The sequence below is a fragment of the Echinops telfairi genome, unplaced genomic scaffold (assembly GCF_000313985.2).
Source record: "Echinops telfairi isolate 266 unplaced genomic scaffold, ASM31398v2 ScPeMD7_18;HRSCAF=68, whole genome shotgun sequence".
NCBI classification, from domain to species: domain Eukaryota; kingdom Metazoa; phylum Chordata; class Mammalia; order Afrosoricida; family Tenrecidae; genus Echinops; species Echinops telfairi.
In genome coordinates this window covers 32,238,083-32,257,461 of record NW_022103915.1, presented here as the reverse complement: position 1 = coordinate 32,257,461, position 19,379 = coordinate 32,238,083, and the positions used below count along the sequence as shown (strand labels likewise).

At 40.0% G+C, this 19,379-nt stretch overlaps 1 protein-coding gene across 6 annotated transcripts in view; it reads right to left on the bottom strand.

The window, feature by feature from the left end:
- The window catches only part of NUMB (NUMB endocytic adaptor protein), a 159,466-nt gene that overhangs the window by 6,746 nt on the left and 133,341 nt on the right, over positions 1-19,379 (bottom strand). For all 6 annotated transcript variants that reach the window (XM_045287790.1, XM_045287789.1, XM_045287793.1 and 3 more), the window contains 4 exons: positions 9,329-9,403; positions 4,829-4,969; positions 1,699-1,903; positions 311-604 (listed from right to left, as the gene is read on the bottom strand). In XM_045287790.1, the coding sequence (XP_045143725.1) occupies positions 311-604; positions 1,699-1,903; positions 4,829-4,969; positions 9,329-9,403 (715 nt within the window). The remainder of the gene's footprint in view (positions 1-310; positions 605-1,698; positions 1,904-4,828; positions 4,970-9,328; positions 9,404-19,379) is intronic.

Below are 19,379 nucleotides of genomic sequence, written 5' to 3'. Positions count from 1 at the left end.
TTAAGTGTCATGGAGAGTACTTTGAAGGTACTAAGGTTGTTTTGTAAAAAAAGTTAAATACATAACTTTGGGGAAAAAAAAAATCTTTTTTTTTTTTTGGGGGGGGGCACCCAAACAAATACTTTGTATTTGTTGAAGAGAAATGAGGGATTCACACCCCCATCTGTGGACTGGAGATTTCTTTCACTGGGAAATGGCACAAGCTACCACCTCCAACCAGCCTCAGTGAGGGAGGAGTGGATAGTTTAGCAGAAGCTATGGTAAAGCTTCATTGCTAGACCATCCAGGGAATTGGCGGATGTTGGATTACCTGCATTTTTGATGGGGAAATCAGTCTTCCTCTGCATCGTGGAAGGTAATTCGTTGATGCGCAGTGATAGCTGGCGTTTAAACGGTGACATCTTCTGGCTAAGAGCAGGAAATCCCCGGAAAGAGCCTTGGCGAGCAAGCTGTTCAATTGGTGCATGCCGGCGTGGGATGGCATGAGGATTATTCATCTCCAGAGAGGCAGTGGCATCCGCAGTGGGAGAGGTGGGAGAGGACGGGGATGGGCCAGTGTTGCCAGGGGCCACTGATGAGCCAACAACTGCCTTATCTGTTTCAGCTCAAGAAAATCAAGAGAACAAGGATCTTAGCAATGTTTTCAAAGCACTCAAAAAACCCTCCTTGGTTTATCCCTCTTCTCCCCAATGTCTTCAAAAAGACAGTTTAGAAGTCCTAATTAGTTAAGACATACAGTGAACCCTCGCCACTTCGCGCTTCGACTTCCCTCTATCGCGGTTTTTGCGTAACAGCGCATGCTCTGTCATTACTGCCACTGATTGGCTCATACTGTACATGCTTGATGCCATAAATAATAAATAATTGTAACGTCCAAAATGTTTTACTGCATTTTCCCTTTTTCATTTAATAAATTGGGTAATACGAGTGTAATGGTGACTAAAGGGTGTTTTTTCATGTCCTCTATGCTCTAGCTACGAAAATATTTGATTTACAAATAAGGAATCCTACTTCGCGGGATTTCATTTATCACGGTAGGGTCTAGAACCGATAAACGAGGGTTCACTGTATACCCAACCCAACTTTAGAAACAGACTCCTGAATAACTTGGGGGCGTGTACAGGCATTTCTGCTACATGCATCTGAAAACCTCACATTCTGCAGTCACACACTGAAACCAGCAGCTATGGGAAAAGAGGTAGGGCAGGCCTCTTAAAAATCCATGGACCTTTATAACTAAAGCACTTTAAAAAATACAAACAGTAGCACCATGAAACCTGCATTTGTACCCAACCTTCCAGCAAGAGGATACTTCCCAGTCCTACACCCTGAGACTCTTTCCTTCAAGATAGATTATATAGCTCTCAGATGCATCTGAAAACAGAACTTAATTCTGCAGCTAGAGTTTGAAATCTGTTCCAGGTTGTATGTAGATACCACCAGTTTTGTTTTCAAGTGCACAAAAACGACTTTGCAGCTTCCTTCTCTACACTCCCAGCTTGCCCAGCTGGCAGAACATAATGGAGAGCACAGACATTTTGAAGCTCCTTAACGAGGCTGTCTGAAGAAGGGTGCTTTGGTAAGGTCCTCAAACAGTGCTAAGGGTTTCTCTGACTGTGAGAAAACTTGTGCCTGACAGCTTCAAAATATTAACCTGCTGGGAAATTCATATGAATCATAGTATAGAACAGATTGTACCTTTCTTTGCATCTTGGATCTGTTTCATGACTTCTTCTCGTTCTGCCTGTTCAGTGGCTGTTGTGACACGGAATGACCCTTCTCTTGTGAATGTGGTCCGACTTGCATCAAATGTAGCTGTCACCCCACATTCCTTTTCCCGCTTCTGCTTCCGTTCTAAACAGGCTGCAAAAGCACAGCCTACTGCGTGGCTCAATCTTTCCCCCTGTACACAGCAGAGGGTTTTAAAGATGGTCTTAAGATACAGTACCAACCAACATGTGTTTGCATGGATAACAAGTCAGTCAGTTTTTACACAAGGCAAAATAAAATGTTAGGAACTCCAGCTCAAAATTAAATGTGAATTCATGCCAAATTGATGAAAATGAATATAAAGTACCTTAGGTGGTGTTTATGATGCTATACATACTGCAGCAGGCCTACGTAAAGTCACCAACATCCTGTGCTTTTGAGAGCACCCACTGACACCCCCGTCATGCTATCCTCTGGCTACCAGCTTACGAGACACTTCTCAAGCTTCTCAGCCTCAGCCTTGACTGCAAGCCCTTTTCTTTAGTGGGAACAATACGTACTGAGCATTTCTAGGAAATCGCTGAAAAGGCAGTGCAATTTTAGGTGTTTAAGTACACTGGCCAAATAGAAAATGTACCACATGTTTAGAAAAAAAGGCACCAAGTTAGAATTTCTGATAAAGACAACTCCCAGGATGAGAAAGAAGCCTTCCTACAGGCTCTTCCATAAGCTGTGTCAGGCCCTCAGTATGTATGTATGTATGTACGTGTACACACACACAATTTTTTCATATGATAGTTATTTGTATTTTAAACCACATTCCTAGTTGTGGGCTAAAAATGCTATAGGTAGTAGAGTAACTGGTGGCATCAGTAATGCTCAGAGATACTGGGAACAAGGAGACCTGTGAGGTCTCCTCAAAGATCACCACGTAGGCAGTCACTCCCATGTGAAAAAGTACCGTGTATATACTCAAGTATAAGCCGAGTTTCCCAGCACATTTTAATGCAGTTTTTGTGGTAAAATTAGGTACCTCGGCTGATATTCGAGTCGACTTATACTTGAGTATATATGGTAATTGCACAGCATCGACTACCACAATGTGAGGTTGCTTTTTTGTTAAAAAAATTTTTTTTGTCTCTAAATTTCACAAGACTACAAATCTTCTGAATGTTTAAAGACAGACTATGAATCCAAAGGAGTTCCTTTTAACTTCTGAGAAGGCTACTGTAAGGCTGATATGAAAGCACAAAGTGGGAAGATCCTTAGATGCTTGGCGCATTTGAACATAGCTCAATTATAACAGCGGCAAGCAAAAGGAAACGGTTCTCAGAAAGATCTCCCAACCAGATCACCTAGGTACTTACTGTAATGCAAGCTCTCAAGTGCCACCTCAGACCCACTGAGTCAAAACTCTAGGGGTGGGACCCAGCAATCAGGACTTTAACAAGCTCTCCAGGTGCTTCTGATATCTGAGACCCACTGGCCTTGTAGATCCAAACATCTAGAAAGCCATGATTTGGGACAAGAAAATGGCTTTAAAGTGAGCACAGGGATGCTCTTGAACTTTTCAAATTTTGAGCATCCCACTGCTATTGAGTCAATGCCAACTCTTAGTGTCCCTGTAGGATAGAGCTGCTCCTATGAGTTTCTGAGACTCTTAACTCTTTACCAGAGTAGAAAGCCGTCTTTCTCCTGTGGAGAGGTTGGTGGTTAGCAGTCCAATGCATCACCACTATGCCACAGGGAGACCAAAAGACACCAACATCTTTGGAGCTTTCGTAGGGTCTGAAACACAAGCACTCTGTCTCTAAGTACCAGTGTCAAACTCAGTAGAAACAGCTTTCACAGTATTAGCTATTATTTCTGCAATAGTTATCATGGGCCAGGCTCGACATTAATTTAGTCTTCACAACAATTGCTTCCACTAAGTAGACACCAAGACTTAGAACTTTTAAAACAAGTTGCTCCAACTCCCACAGCAAGTTAGAGCCAGAGCCACACGTGGCACTCAGCTCTGACTCGGGAGCCTCTCGCCGGGCCCCAGGCTCACAAAGCTTCAAGAACAACCTTGGTCATGTTGGAGCACCACCACTTTCCTTCCAGGTAAAGCTCTGGCAGTGACTTTATTGAGTTGTCCTCTTCATGAGCAAGCTACACTGCCTGGTTCCATCTGCATTTGAAAATTACTGATTTTCAAAACAAAACGAAAAATAAAAGTACTTTGGTATTTTATTTTTAATTAATTAAAAATATACTCCAAGTCAATTCCTTCATTTGTAACAGAAGCTCTTGGCAAATAAAATGATAATCACTTTCTCAATGTCAACGTCTCCTACCCAGAACATATAAGAATTCTGAACATAGTTTCATTATGAAAGCTTTCAAATAATGTTTAACCCTGCTATAATCAGTCTACTTATACTTTCCTCTAATGGCCCTTGAATCTCAGCCAGTCATCACCCACAGTGTGGATGACTTGAATAAAAGGAGTGGAAGTAAGATAGCTTAACCACTTCCAGAGGGCAGCTGCAACAGCACATACTTGTAAGAACTGTACTGTTGCGAGCTCTTATTTGTACCAGTGTACATGTTCTAGCCTAGCCAGATTTATACGGTAGAATTTGGGTGATAAGAGTTCACAACACAGGGAATCTAGGACAGATAAACCACTCAGGATCAATAGTAGGAGTAGTGATACTAGTAGGGTAAGGGAAAGGGTGAGTGGGGGAAGTAAGGGGGAGCCAATCACAATGATCGACGTATGGCCCCCTCCCAGGGGGACAGACAACAGAAGGGAGTGGGTGGGTGAAGGGGGACAGTGGTCGGTTTAAGACATATCAAGGGTTCATGGGGGAGGGAGGGTGGAGGAGGGAGGAAAAAAAAAGAGCTGATACCAAGGGCTCAAGTAGAAAGAAAATGTTTTGTAAAAGATGATGGCAACATATGTACAGATGTACTTGACACAATGGATATATGTAAAGACTGTTATAAGAGCTGTAAGAAGCCCCCAATAAAATAATAATAAAACCTGTAGTGGAAACTGCTTGGCTGAGCCAACCCTGAAGGAGCTCAGCTAACTGATAATGGTCGTGAAGAAAATACATGTTGGACTTACTGTGTCCTTGACAGCCATGAAGCAATGACAGATCCAGCGCCGAGTGGTGCCATCACGACAGATGTAAGAGAAGGCTCTATCAAAGTTCCTATCTGGGGCACAGAAAGAAACTTTTTCTATTGTCTGGTCAACTATGAGGTCCTGAAAGAAAACACAAAAGAAAGGGCTTATGAAGCTATTCAGGTTTATAAGAAGAAACAAGATTCTCATTCCACAACAAAGAATGTCCGGGTTTGCTGTCCTGGAGGGGGCTGAGACCAGCTGTTTGTGACCTGGGAGGGAATCCCAAGAGGTTCTCTACTCAGAGACAACATTTATTTGTTGATTTTTACTTCAAAAGATCTCTCTTTTATGGTATATTCTATTCATATTCAATTTCATATGTGTAGTCAATATATTCCCACCTTATTAATGACATCACTCTCAGGAATGTTCTCTATATTAACTTATTTTGAGTCTGGCTTTCTTTTTATATATTACTGAATGACATAGTTACACAAAAATATTTTTTAAAATCTTGTGGTTCAAAGTCATCTTCCCATGACTTGTTCCCTCCAAGTGGGTGGTAGTTTCGAACTATGAACCTTGTGTATCTCAGCCCAATGTGTAACCACTATGCCACAAGGGACCCTTTCAATATGCTGAGGTGGGGGCTAAATATGCTAAATCAATAAAATCAAATGGATTTTATAAAGTATGATCTACAGACCCCCTTTGGACACTTCACAATATTCTGGCATTCTGTGAAATTAGAGTATACTATATGGTATTGAAGATGGCACAGGACTTGGCAGTATTTCCTTTTTTTGTACATTGGGACACTGTACTGGAACCAACTGCACAGCACCTAACAACAACATAGGGTAGAAGTGCTCTGTTCTATTTCTAGAATGTCCAAGACTAACTATTAACAGGAGTAGGAAGCTCCATCTTTCTCCCTCTGAGCAGTTGGTAGTTTTGAACTGCTAACCTTGAGGACTGCAGCCCAACTCGTAATATTAATTTCATTTTATGTTCATTTCAATCACATTTTCCATCTGAAACTACATTTTTTGTTTTTCTGAGAAACGATTTGAGAGCTACCATACTTTTAAGCAGAACACTGTCAGAACTATGGTGAGTCATTTGAAAGGATAGAAATGTATTTTCTTGCAGTTCAGGAGGGCAAAAGTTCAAATTCAGGGCACTGGCTCTAGGGGCAGGACGGCGCTTTCTGTAGGCTATGGGAAAGGATTTCTGTTCCCTTCTCTACAGCTCTGGCAACCTATGGTCCCAGGGAGGTCTCCGTGGGGCAACTCTCTGTTCCATTTGTATGTGCTTGTCTCTGTGCCTGCCCACACTAACCCTATTCCCAACTAAGATTACATCTACAACTATACGGATTAGGGTTCCAACATGTATTGAGGTGTGGGTGGGGGCAGCAGACCACAATTCAATTTGTAATAGGTGTGGACAGCAAAACAATTTGACATAGATGCTATGGTGGTTTTTTTTGGTCATAACTTCTTGGTTCAAGGAAGGAGCCAACGCATTAGTCAGTAGTTCAAACCACAGTTTGAACTATAAGGTCAAGCAGTTCAAACCAACCAGCTGCTCTGAGGGAGAAAGATGAGGCATTCTGATCCTGTGAAGATTCACATTCTCAGAAACCCTAGATAGCATAGGTTCCTAAACTTATTTGGCTTACCATCCCCTTTTCAGACAGACAGACAGACAGACAGACACACACACACACACACACACACACACACACACACACACACACACACACACACACACAATTACTCGGCTCCCTCTGGAAATTACTATATGGGTCATAATCCAAGAAAAAATATATGTATCTGCTTTTGCCCGCTCCCACCCCCCACCCCCTGCAGATCATTTCAGCACTCCGACATCCTCCAGAGTAATATCCCTCACTTTGGGAAACACTTTTTGGGGTCACTACAAGTCAGGATCCACTCAATGGCAGTGGATCTTGTTAAGGAGTCACTGCCACTGAGTAGGTTCCAACTCAGAAAGACTCTTTAGACCAATGGTTCTCAACCTTCCTAAGTAACTATCAGGGAGTAAATGAACTTACTGCTACTGAAGATACTTAGGCAGAAATTTGAGTGAACTTATCAAAGCAGATCCTTTGCCAATAGGAGGTTGAACTATTTCATCTGTGGTCTCTTACGACCCTGTTGATGTTGGTCTTAAATGTCTATAACTTTTTTCTGCATAGTAAATAGTTTCCACTATGATGGAAGCCTATCATATAGATCTTTATTTTCTAATTTATCATTTTCCCTGTATGATACGCACTGTATTCAGTAGCGGTAAGTTAGGACTAGGTGATACTATTTAAATAAGACACAGCCTACCTACCATTAAGGGAATAGACCAGTGGTTCTCAACCTGCCTAATGCCGCGACCCTTTAATGCAGTTCCTCATGTTGTGGTGACCCCCTCCCCCCAACCATAAAATTATTTTCGTTGCTACTTAATAACTGTCATTTTGCCACTGTTATGAATCAGGTGACCCCTGTGAAAGGGTCGCGGCCCACAGGTTGAGAACTGCTGCTTTAGACAGAGTAGAACTGCCCCTGTGGGTTTCAAAGGCTGTAAAGTCAACAGCCTCATCTTTCTCCTGAGGAGAGACTGTGAGCTTAAACTGCCATTAGCAGTCCAAAGCTAGACCCCACTCCACCACCAGGCCTCCTTTGGTTAATCAGGACGGAGGCAGGTCTGCCCCATGGGTAGTATGCCTGCAAACTCATCAATACAAGCTAACATCACATGCCATCACATTAGGGTGAGTTAATGAAATGCTCAACCAGCATATGGCCTGCCAATGATGTTATAAATATCTAAATGGACTCTGGCAGAAAAGAGGTTCCCCACCCCTTTTAAGGGAGAAGGTACTCAAATTTTGACTCTCTTATGGGGTAAATTTGTGCAGGTTATGGCATGGCTTTAAGACAAATAATGTTCCAATTAATTTTGTTAGTTCCTGCTTCTAGTTAAATATAAAGGCAGAATTATATCGCTAAAGGTCCCCTGGTGGTGTAGTGGTTGTGAGTTGGGCTGTGATCCACAAGGTCTGCAGTTGGAAACCATTAGCTGCTCCTTGGGAGAAAAGTGGGGCTTTCTCCTTCTGTGAATAGCTACAGTCTTGGAAACTCATGGAGGCAGTTATACCCGTAGCTCCAGAGCAGCTATGAGTCAGCATCGACTCCACGGCAGTGAGTTTGTTTTTTGGTTTATTGTTTCAAGAACGACGAGCCATCAATTCCCATTCCCATTCCCTGAACGAATGAATGCCAATACTGTAAGTGGCCACCAGGGGGCAACTTCACTTGCCAACTACGTATTGCATAAAACAAATAGGGTACATACCTTCAAAGGTCAATCAGTAAACTTCATTCAAAATACGAATGACAAATATATTTTCTTAAAAACTAGCTAGCTTAGATTATTATAATTTACACTTAGGGCACCTGCTTCTCTTTCACTTTAAAAAAATAGGGGGACGCTTTAGAAGGAAGGTCAAAAGGACTAAATTGCAGTTTATTAAATCACTTGAAAATTTATCAAGCAAGTTAGTTACTCATCAAAACTATTCCTTATCTGCCAGGTTTTTCCCTCTTCCAATGACATCTAAGTTTTTTTTTTTAAAAAAGACTACCCCCATCCCTCAATTTCCTGACATTGGGTCTTGCAGGAAATTCAAATCAATCACTAAATGTACTATCTATATATCTATAATGGGGTCAGTATGTGTTGAAACCAATTCTTTGGCCCTAACAACAGCAACCACCGCCTTATGCTCTCTGTGCCTCTCTCTCTATCCTGACTTAGGCTTTTAGGATCATGTTCTCTCAGATGAAAAATGCTACTGGAGTTGAAAGCTGAATGGAATTTACATAAATGTTAGTCACATAAGCCATTTATTAAAATACAAAATTAGTCCTTAAAATACAATATTTTATTAAGAAACAAGAAGAAATTTCAGAAGCTACCATCTGTTACATCAAATTTGTGGGAGTATAAAAATTTCTTAAATAAATGGAACTCAGATTTTAACATTAAATGAAAAAGCTTATTACATTAAATATGTTGTATCATGTAGAAATGTTAAGAAAACGCCCTTCTAATTTTCATAATGTATAAGAATAACTGATTTACTGAACATTAAATAGTCTCTTAGAAGACTGTACTTTGAAAAAAAAAAAAAAAGAAGACTGCACTTTGGACCAAGTGGAAGGATATAGAGCAGCGGTTCTTAACCTAGGGGTTGCTGGATTCATAACAGTAGCAAAATTACAGTGATGTAGTAGAAATGAAAATAATTTTATGGTTGGGGGTCACCACAACATGAGGAACTGTATTAAAGGGTCGCAGCATGAGGAAGGTTGAGAACCACTGATACAGAGTGACTACAACAGTTTGTCATATATTTGTTCATGGCACACAAAAATATACATGTGGTCATATTTAAGCTTATAAACATCTTACCTTAGTTTTTTCATCCACCACTCTGAGTCCGTCTGCTGATACCCACAGGACTGCTTTCACAGCTTTCTTTCCAGTCTTTCAAGAGAAACCAAGGGGGTGGGGGTGGGAGTGGGGGAGACATACACACAGAGATTTAAAAAAAAATCATCTTCCATAGAAAGCATTGACTTCTATCTTTCAAAAGTCACAAGTACAGATGATGTCCAAGTTGAGGAAGGGTGCCCAAAGCCAGATACTCAAACCAAACTGCAGAAACATTCAGGAGAAAACAGCCAAAGCCATTGTTTTAGAAACACAACGCAAAACAAGATAAAATAAGGGGATGGGGCTGATACCACATTCCAGAAAGGGCAAAGAATTTATAACTAGATTCTTCACCCATTTAAAACGCCAAGAGTCAGATAAATATATACATAAGGAGTTACACCACAAGTAGCTTCTACTAGCATATTCAGAGTATGAAATAAGTCACAAGTCTAAATTGAGATGTTGACCATGCCACTCTCCTCTGATCCCGATGAACAAAACAGGATCCTTGGCCCCCTGAAACTTTCATGTTAAAAGCCAAGAAATTGTCATTATTCTGTTAACAATCATTATTTCTTCTTTCAGGGTTACCAAAGAACTGGTTTGGCTTTTAATTTGGCATTAAATATGTAGAGACAGTTTGGAGACCTAGGAGAATTTTAAAACTTGGGGAAAAAATTCTAATATGACATTTCTTTTCACTGAGTGAGGAAAGACATCTTTTGGTACCACCCAAAGAATAGGCTAGTGTATGATTTCTCCTGTGATAGAATGGAAAAGGGTGCACCGGGAGTTTGTAATTATAATGTAAAGGCTTCTTTTCTAATTAACTGCTCCAAGTACAAGTGAAATAAAAGGAAACAGGCTGAGAACAGGTATCAGAATATTATATTAAGCAGTATAGATCAAAAAGAATCTGGCACTAAAGATTGGGGCAATATCTTCTAGAAGTGACAAGGAAGTGTGACAGACATATCTGCCATCCTCATTTGATGAGTGCCTACTTGGAAGAGTAGATCCACTGAAAGGCTAAACTCAGCTGAACAAAAAATAAATACATTAATAAGCTGTAACAGACCTGAGAACAAAGTACAATGATGTCATAAAGAAGGCCTGGTCATATCTATTTGTAAAATCAGGGAAAGTTACATACAAAGAAGATTAAATTGGGTCCTGAAATTATTTTTCTATAGGTGGGACTGCTATAGGTGGGACTCCAGAGGCAGAGAAGTGATAAAAAGACAGTGGCTTTGCCAGGCACTAGAAACAGCAGAGTAAGACAGGGAGAAAACAACACAGCAAGGAGAGCCCTGATCATAACTCTTTCAGTGTGGCAAAGAGTGGGATGAGTAGGCAAGGAACCGTGTAATACAGAGGATGAAAGGCCTGGTTGGTCATGGAAGACCACATGTGTCTGTTAAGAAATTTAATCTTAATCTGTGGGCAACTAAGAGCTACTGAAGAAATTGAAGAGATCTGCACTGTAAAGACACTATATGTGTCTGGCAATACTATAGAGGGGCTAGAAAGACAGGAGGTGAGATAAACTGAAGGCTGAGCTTCCTTGGCTGAAATTTCACCTATGCAAACTAAGTGAAATGCTAACAAATAATAGGGATGGAGATGAGACGGCTTTCAAGTGGCAAAGGTAAGGGGGGAGTTGGAAGCTATCTCTGGTGCCTAGCATGGGTAACTGAGCGGAGAAGGTGGGTCCAAGTCAGATAGGGAAGAGAAGAAGGGAAAGAACAAATTTGCGAGGGGAAGGATAGGATTTCAGTTTGAAATAAGCAGTTTGAGATGTGCAACAATCAGTAGAGATGTCAAAAAGGCAAATTGAATACAGGAATTTGTAGCTCTAAGATGGAATTTTCTATTTGGAAGACATCAATCATAGCTGTAAACAGAAAAAAAGTGGCCAATTATTAAAGAATTGAGAGAAAATGATTAAATCCTTGAATATCAGTAAAGGAAAAGACAGAGTGTCACGAGAATCAGGCGAGAGTAGGAGAAGTGAAACTACGAAGTCCAAGAAGTAATGAGTGGTCCAAAATGCCCAGTGTTGCAGGATGTTCAAGTATGGAAGGATGCGACTAAGTGTTCACTGGATTTAGCTATGAAGAAGGCATAGAAGAGTAACAGAGGTGAATATCAGACTAGAACTGGTGGAAGTGTAAGAAAGGTAAAAAAAATTAAATATCATTTAAAAATCTTTGCTATATAAAATGTGGATGAGTATCCACTATATGAATGTAACCTCAAACATCTCTTCATGTGGATGAACCTTGAAAACACTATGCCAAGTGAAAGAAGCCTTCAAGAAATTTGTCATTTTCTTAGGAAGAAAAACTAGTGTTCACCTAAGCATATGCCAGGATTCTTCAAGGGCTATAGAGTGCTGATGCTTCAATGTTATGTATAAAATTTGTTGACCATCAGTGTGAGATCAATATTCTTTATATTTTATTTACTGTATCATTTATATTTCTAGTCCTAGCATACCAAGTTTTAAAAAATGGGTGTGGATATTGAAATGTCTCAAAGGGTGTCAGAATATATTGTAACAATTATGTATATGCCTAATTATGATAACATTTTAAATACTAAAATATCCTTTAAAAAATGTGGATGAACCTTGAAAACACTATGCCAAGTGAAAGAAGCTAAAAGTCCCCAAAAGTCACATATAGTATGACTACATTTATAGAAAACAAACAAAAAAACAAACAAACTAGGTCAATTAAGACATAAAGCATATTGGAGATTGTGAGGAATGGGGTAAGGGTGGGGTGGGAGTGGGGCTAACGGGATATAACTGCTTCAAATGGGTTTCCTTTAGGCGTGATCAAAATGTCATGGAATGAGGAGGTGGTTAAACAACATTGTAAATGAACTAGATGACACTAAATGGTTTAATGGTTTCTTTAAAATTCCAAAATTTGCTTTAAAAATCCATATTTTGTGAATTTTATCTTATTTTTTTAAAAAAAGCTTTGTTATAAAAGGAAGGTGTCTTTGGCAACGAAGAGTTAAGCAGAGGATCAAAAGGGGTTTTTAAAGAATTGTGATACTCCAATGTGAACAAGGGGGGTTGGAGCAGAGACCCAAAGCCCATCTACAGACAAATGGACATCCCCTCACAGAAGGGTCACAAGGAAAGGAAAAGCCAGCCAGGGCGCAGTATAGCACCGATGAAACACTCAAGATACTTCTATTTCTTTAATGCTTCCTGACAACCAAACCCACCAACTATCATGACCCCAGTTCTACCTTACAAATTTGGCTAAACTGGAGCATGTACACTGGTACAGATAGGAGCTCTCAACACACGGAATCCAGGACAGATAAAACGCTCCGGAACAATAAATGGAGTAGTGATACCATGAGGGAGGGGGAAGGTAAGAAGAGATGGGGGAAAAAGGGGGAACTGACAGCAATGATCAATGTATAACTCTGCCTCCACCCCCAGGGGGGACGAACCACAGAGATGTGGGTGAAGGGAGACAACAGACAGTGTAAGATATGAAAATAATAATTAATAAATTATCAAGGGTTCACAAGGGTGGAAGGGTGGGGGAGGGAAAGAAGAGGAGCTGATACCAAAGGCTCAAGTAGAAAGAAAATGTTTTGAAAATGATGATGGCAACTATGTATAAATGCGCTTCATACAATTGATATATGGATTATTTTATGAGCTGTATGAGCCCCCATAAGCTAATTCTATAGAATTTACTTAGCCCCCAACTGTGAAATATTTGTGGGTTATTAAAGGATTAGAGATTATACATGGTACCTAGATATTAAAAAGGAAAACAATTGGTAGCAAGTTATCATGCCTCAGGAGACAGGCTGGGATAGGGTTAGGAACACAAGTCTTATAATGACAGATACCCTTTCTTCTGAAATGGAGGATGAAGATGAGGCTGAGTAAAATAAGAAAGATTCGTAAATCTGTCCAGATGAAGGGAAGTGGTGAGTTGGGGTTACATTCTGTGAACTCCTCTGGGGAGAAGAGTTACTGCTTGCTTTACTTTGTTGGTGTGACGTTAGGGCTGTCTAAGCACACTGGGACATATACTCACTCCACAACTATAGTAACTATAGTAACTGTTCATATATAACTAACACTAATGTTGTTAGGTGCCAGAAAGTTGGTTCTGACTCCTAGCAACCTTATGTGTGCAATAGAATGAAATACGACCTAGTCTCTAGCCATCCTCACATGTTTGGGCCCACTGGTGTAGCCACAATGTCAATCCAGCTTGTTGAGGGTCTTCCTCTTTCAGTAATCAAGCATGTGTCATTTTCCAGGGATAAGTCTCTACTGAAAATGGAAGAGAGGATGAAGTCAGAGTTGAACAGAAAATTTCAAAGGGCAGCTTGAGAAGGCAAAGTAAAAATATTATAATGAAATGTGCAAAGACCTAGAGTCAGAAAACAAAAAAAGAACCACCCAGCATATCTTAAACCGAAAGAACTCAAGTAAATTCAAACCTAGAGTTGCAATTTTGAAAGATTTGAATGGGCAAAACATTGAATGATGCAGAAAGCATCTAAAGAAGATGGTAAAAATAATGTAGAATCACTGTACCAAAAATAACTAGTCAACATTCTACCATTTCAGGAAGTAGCACATGAACAAGAACCAAAGGTATCGAAGGAAGGAAATGAAGCCACACTGAAAGCATAGCCAAAAACAAGACTCTAAGAATTAGTAAAACACCAAGTGAAATGTGGCAGCAAGGTGATGAAGCTCTGGGAGCACTCACTCATCTGTGCCAGGAAATCTGGAAGACAGCTACTTGGCCAATGAACTGGGAGAGATCCATATTTGCACCCCTTCCAAAGAAGGGGGCCCAACAGAATGCTCAAATTACAGAACAATATAATTGATATCACAGGCACGAAAAATTTTCCTGAAGATCAACAAAGATTTCAGAAGCACATTGACAGAGAGAGAGGTGATAGAGGCTCAGGCCAGACTCAGGAATATCATTGCTGATGCCAAATGGAGCTTGGCTGAAAGTGGAGTATACAAAAAGATGTTTACTTGTGTTTTATTAACTATGCAAAGGCATTTGACTGTTGGACCAGAACAAACTATAGATAGCCTTGAGAAGAATGAGAACCTTAGAATATTACATTGTGCTCATGAGGAACCTGTACATGGATCAAGAGTCAGCCATTCAAACAGAACAAGGGAATACTACATAGTTTAACATCAGGAAAGATGTGTGTGAGCGTTGTATCCTCTCACCATCCTTATTCAATCAGTATCCGAGAAGCTGAATTATATGAATTCGGCAACAGGATAGGCGGCTTATTACCAACCTGCAAAATGCAGATGACACACCTTGCTGAAAGTGAGGAGGATTTGCACTTGCTGAAGAAGATCAAGGATTGTAGCCTTCAGTATGGGTTTCAATTCAACATAAAGAAGCCCCAAATCTTCACAACTGGACCAGTAGGTTACATTCTGATAAATGAAGAGAAGACTGAAGTTGTCAAGGATTTTATCTTGTTTGGATCCATAATCAATGCTCAAGGAAGCAGCAGCCAAGGGACCAAATGATACACTGCATTGGGTAAATCTGCTGCACAAGATCTTTTTAAAGTGATGAAACGCAAGGTTACTTTGAGGGCTAAGGTGCTCCTGGCTGAAGCCACAACATTTTCAATTGCCTCATATGCATGTGAAAGTTGGACACTGAATAAGAAGACCGAAGAAAAATCAATGCCTTTGAATTATGGTGCTTTTGAAAAATATTCAAAGTACCCTGGATTGTCAAAAGAACAAGTAACTCTGTTTTGAAAGCAGTACAGCTAGAGTGGTCCTTTGTCTCACATATTTTGGATATGCTTGTTAAAGCAGAGAAGCAGTTAAACAAAAAAGGATGTTCTCAAGGAGATGGATTGACATAGTGGCTACAACACTGGGCTCAAACATAAAGATTGTGAGGATGGCACAGGACTGGGCAATGTTTTGTTATGTAGTACATGGGTCTCTATGAGTTGGAACCAACTTGATGGCACACAACAACAACATTTTAGAGAAAAAAGAGATGAACACACAAGTAAAATGTCTGGTAAATAAGTGGTGTAATATGGACAGAACTTCAGTGAATTAGGGTTTCAACTGGAGAATTCTGAGCAGAATTACTATATATTAAATGTCAAATGTACTTTGTAAATATTCACCTTATTGTTGCTAGTTGCCACTGAGCTGATTCCAATTTACGGCCACCCACGTGTACAGAGTAGAACTGCTCTAGAGGGATTTCAAGGCTGTGACTGGTAACCTTTTGACTAGTAGTCATACTGTTTCACCACCTATGGACTAAATATCCAGGTTGGAATTTTAAAATTAACACCTGCATTAAGCATCTTTGTTTATGAGTAGATATAACAGAAAGCAAACAGGCTCTGACATTGGTAATGGATGTATTACAAATTACCTGGAAACCTGTACTGAAAATAAGAGAAATTCATAGGCATTCTTAACATGAAAGTTAAAGAAATAGTTTCTGTTAATGGAACTAATCATATTAACATCTGTATTAGGTGCAGTGAAAAAAAGGAAGACCCTTGATCAGAGATCAATTGACACAGTAGTTGCAAAAGTGGGCTTAAACTGAACAATTTTGAGGATAGTGAAGGACTAGATAATGTTACCAGGGTAGGTTGAGTCTGAACCAACTCAAAGGCATCTCACCAGTACCCACCCCACCCCTACCCCCACCCCCACCAATTGAAATAACCAATTACAATAAAGAAATGCCCACTACATACTTATTTCCAGGGTATAGTTTAACAAAAACCACTTAAAAAATAAATTTAAAAGGGATGAAGATGACAAATTGGTGATATTTTTGGCAGGCTGAAATACCCTTTCAGTTACTCCTCTTTACATACTGATGTTTTCCTGGGGAAGTAATTTAGATTTTCAATGGAAGGCTTTAAACGGCTTCAAGTTGAGATTGGCAAACAATTTTTAAAAGACCAGACAGCATATTTTAGGGTCTGGGAGCCATATGGTCTCTGTGGTAACTAGTAACTCTGCTGCTATAGCACAGAAACAGCCATAGACCATAGCTAAACAAATGTGAGAGGTAGCCTTGTTTCAGTAAAACTTCATTACAAAAACAGGTGGTGGGTTGGATTTGGCCTGAGGATCATCATTTCCTGATCTCTGATTTAAATGATCAGAATCCTGAAAAGTGATTAATTAAATCTTTGGAAAGACAATTCATTATACTGAAATACTCAATCTGTTTGGAATTGTGTCTTTGAATTTTCCTTTTTTTGAACAAAAGTAGTGGTCTATTTTTTTTAAACTGAGAAATAGATCTTTAGTGATGTCCAACTCTAAAATTCTACAATTTCCAAGATTACCAATGAGATAATAGCACACAATTTTTTGTGCACCATCAGGTCAAATGCAACTCATAGCCACTGCACGTATTTCGGAGTAGAACTGGCTCATGGAGTTTTCTTGGCTGTAATTTTTCTGGGAGCAGTTTGACAAGCCTTTCTTCCATGGTGCTGTTTGGTGGATTTGAACTACCAACTTGCTGGTTAATAGCTAAGTGCTTAATTGTTTGTGCCACCTGAGTTCCTCAACATGAAATGAATGAACTTAAAATGGACATGATATTTCCTGGTAATACAAGCCTGCTAGGTACAGTATATATAAGAACAAAAAGGTTAAGCAAATTCTCTAATGTAAGCTGAAGCAGAGAAATGGAAGCCTAATTTGTCATTGCTATGAAACAACAACAGCAAATAAACCGATTTGGGCAAGCAAGGGCAGAGCAATTCACCCTACCTAAGAAAGTGACTGTGCAGATTTCAGCTACAAACCAAAGATATTCAAGGGTACCCAGTCTTTACACACACACACACACACACACACCTCAATACAGAATAATAACATAATAATAGGAAACTATTGATACAGTATGCCTTGTAATACTTTAATGAAAGACTTTCTTGAATATGAGAGGTAAGGCTTGATTTTGTTATCTGTAAAATGGCACTGAGGAGAAGGACAAGGACAAAGGAACTCTCTTTCTCCTGGGGTCTTGGTCACAAAAACTTAAAACTCACTGCCCATCAAGTCAATGCCGACTCATCGTGACCCTACAGAACAGGGTATAACTGCCCTTGTGAATTTCTGAGACTGTAACTGTCTAGAAAGATGGAGTGGAAAGCCCCATATTTCTCCTGTAGAGCAGCTGATGGTTTTGAACTGCTGACCTTGTGGGTAAAAATTTGAATTTCTGAGGACAGTAATAAACAAACTGTTCTGAAATTCTAAAATAGTGAATGATCTCCAAAGGACAAAGCAGTGAAGGGAAAGAAATACAATCTCCTGCAAGATTTGAGACTGGGACTACTACTACCTCAAAGCGCTGCTTCACTGAAAGCACCAAACCAAACTTACTGACAGTGAATTAATTCTGACTCATAGTGAACCTGTAGAACAGAGTAGAACTCCCTGGCGAGTTTCTGAGACTGTGGACCTTAGTGGGAGCTGAAAGCCTCATCTTTCTCCCACTAAATGTACAGTAATTTTTAATTTAGGATTAATATGAAATAATATTTCCTGTACTTTCTGAAGTGATAGAGGCACTGAAAAATCTAGGGATAGTAGCATGCCACAAAACAAATAGTAAAGGAGAGATTCCTCGGAGCAGTTTAATTCTTCTAGTTTATCAAATAGTGTTCAATCGTATGTGTGGTGGACAGGCAGGGAGCCCTAAATGATATTCTAATATAAGTTCATATTTCATATGTACATAAAAGCTGAAGTGAAAACCACCACAGGCCTTTCACATTTAACCTGTTTAAACCAAATCCACTGTACTCCCTTTCCCCATGGGAGAGTCCCCCATCCCCTTGGTCATTCATGCCTGAAATTTGGGCTTAACCCCACATTTTCTTCCCCACTTCCCTAAGTTTAAGGAAGGCATAAATGAGTGTCAAGCAGGTTCCCTCTCATCCTAGTGCTTCAGTACAGTTCCTTCTGCCTGAAAAGCCTTTTTCTTCCACTTTAGTTTCACTGGAACTTGTTCTTTTTTAAGCTTTAGCTGTAGGAGTCATCTCTTCCTAGAAGCCTTCATCACAAATCCTCACATGCATTTTTCCTCTCTGCTCCAGTAACATCTGTTATTCTTATGGTTTGGTAACCATTTCTTTAGCTGTTTCCTTGCACTACAGGTTAAGCTTGAGAGTAGTGCATTTGCCTTTCGTTGATTTATTCATTCTCCAACTCAGGTAACTTTGCAGCCAAGCTGATACTATGCACCAGATATTATTCTAGGCCTGAGGATTCAGCAAGAACAAAATAGGCGAAGATACCTGGCTTCAGAGAGTTATGCTTTAGCAAAGTAGGGAAGAGATGAACAAACAAATAAGTAAAATGTACCAATATAACAAATGGGTGATAGGCTCTATAATAGACACAAAGTCAGGAAAGGGATTAGGGAGCTTGTATATACAGAGGTGTTTGGAATTTAAATTTTAAATTTAAAGTATGTATATCAGGGTTGGTTTCAATAAGAATGGGGCTTTGGAATGAAGAACAAAAAGAAAGATGATTTAAGCCATGTGTTGTGTCTGATAGGATGAAGTTCCAGATTAAAGGTCACAGCAACTGCAAAGGCTCTGAGATGGAAGTACAACTGGAATGCTTAAGGTTCACTAAGGAAACTAGAGTGGCTGAAATGCGGGGAGCAATGGGGACAGTGGGGGGCGGGGGAGGGTAGAGAGGAAAGGGGTGGAGAGAGTACGAGCATAAAGGCTTACAAGGCTAAAAGACTTTGGTTTCTGCTCTAGGCCGGAATCCACTGGAGGATTTGGGACAGCAGAGCAGCATGATAAAACCATATCTTTTAAAAAAGCAACCTGTCTGATATCTTAAGAAGAGTCCTTGTTGCTGTTTTGTTGTACAGTGTTGCTTGGTTTTGCTCTGTCTTGTTTTTATGCATATTGTCTCTGCAGGCCTGTCTGGATAGGACAGGCTGGA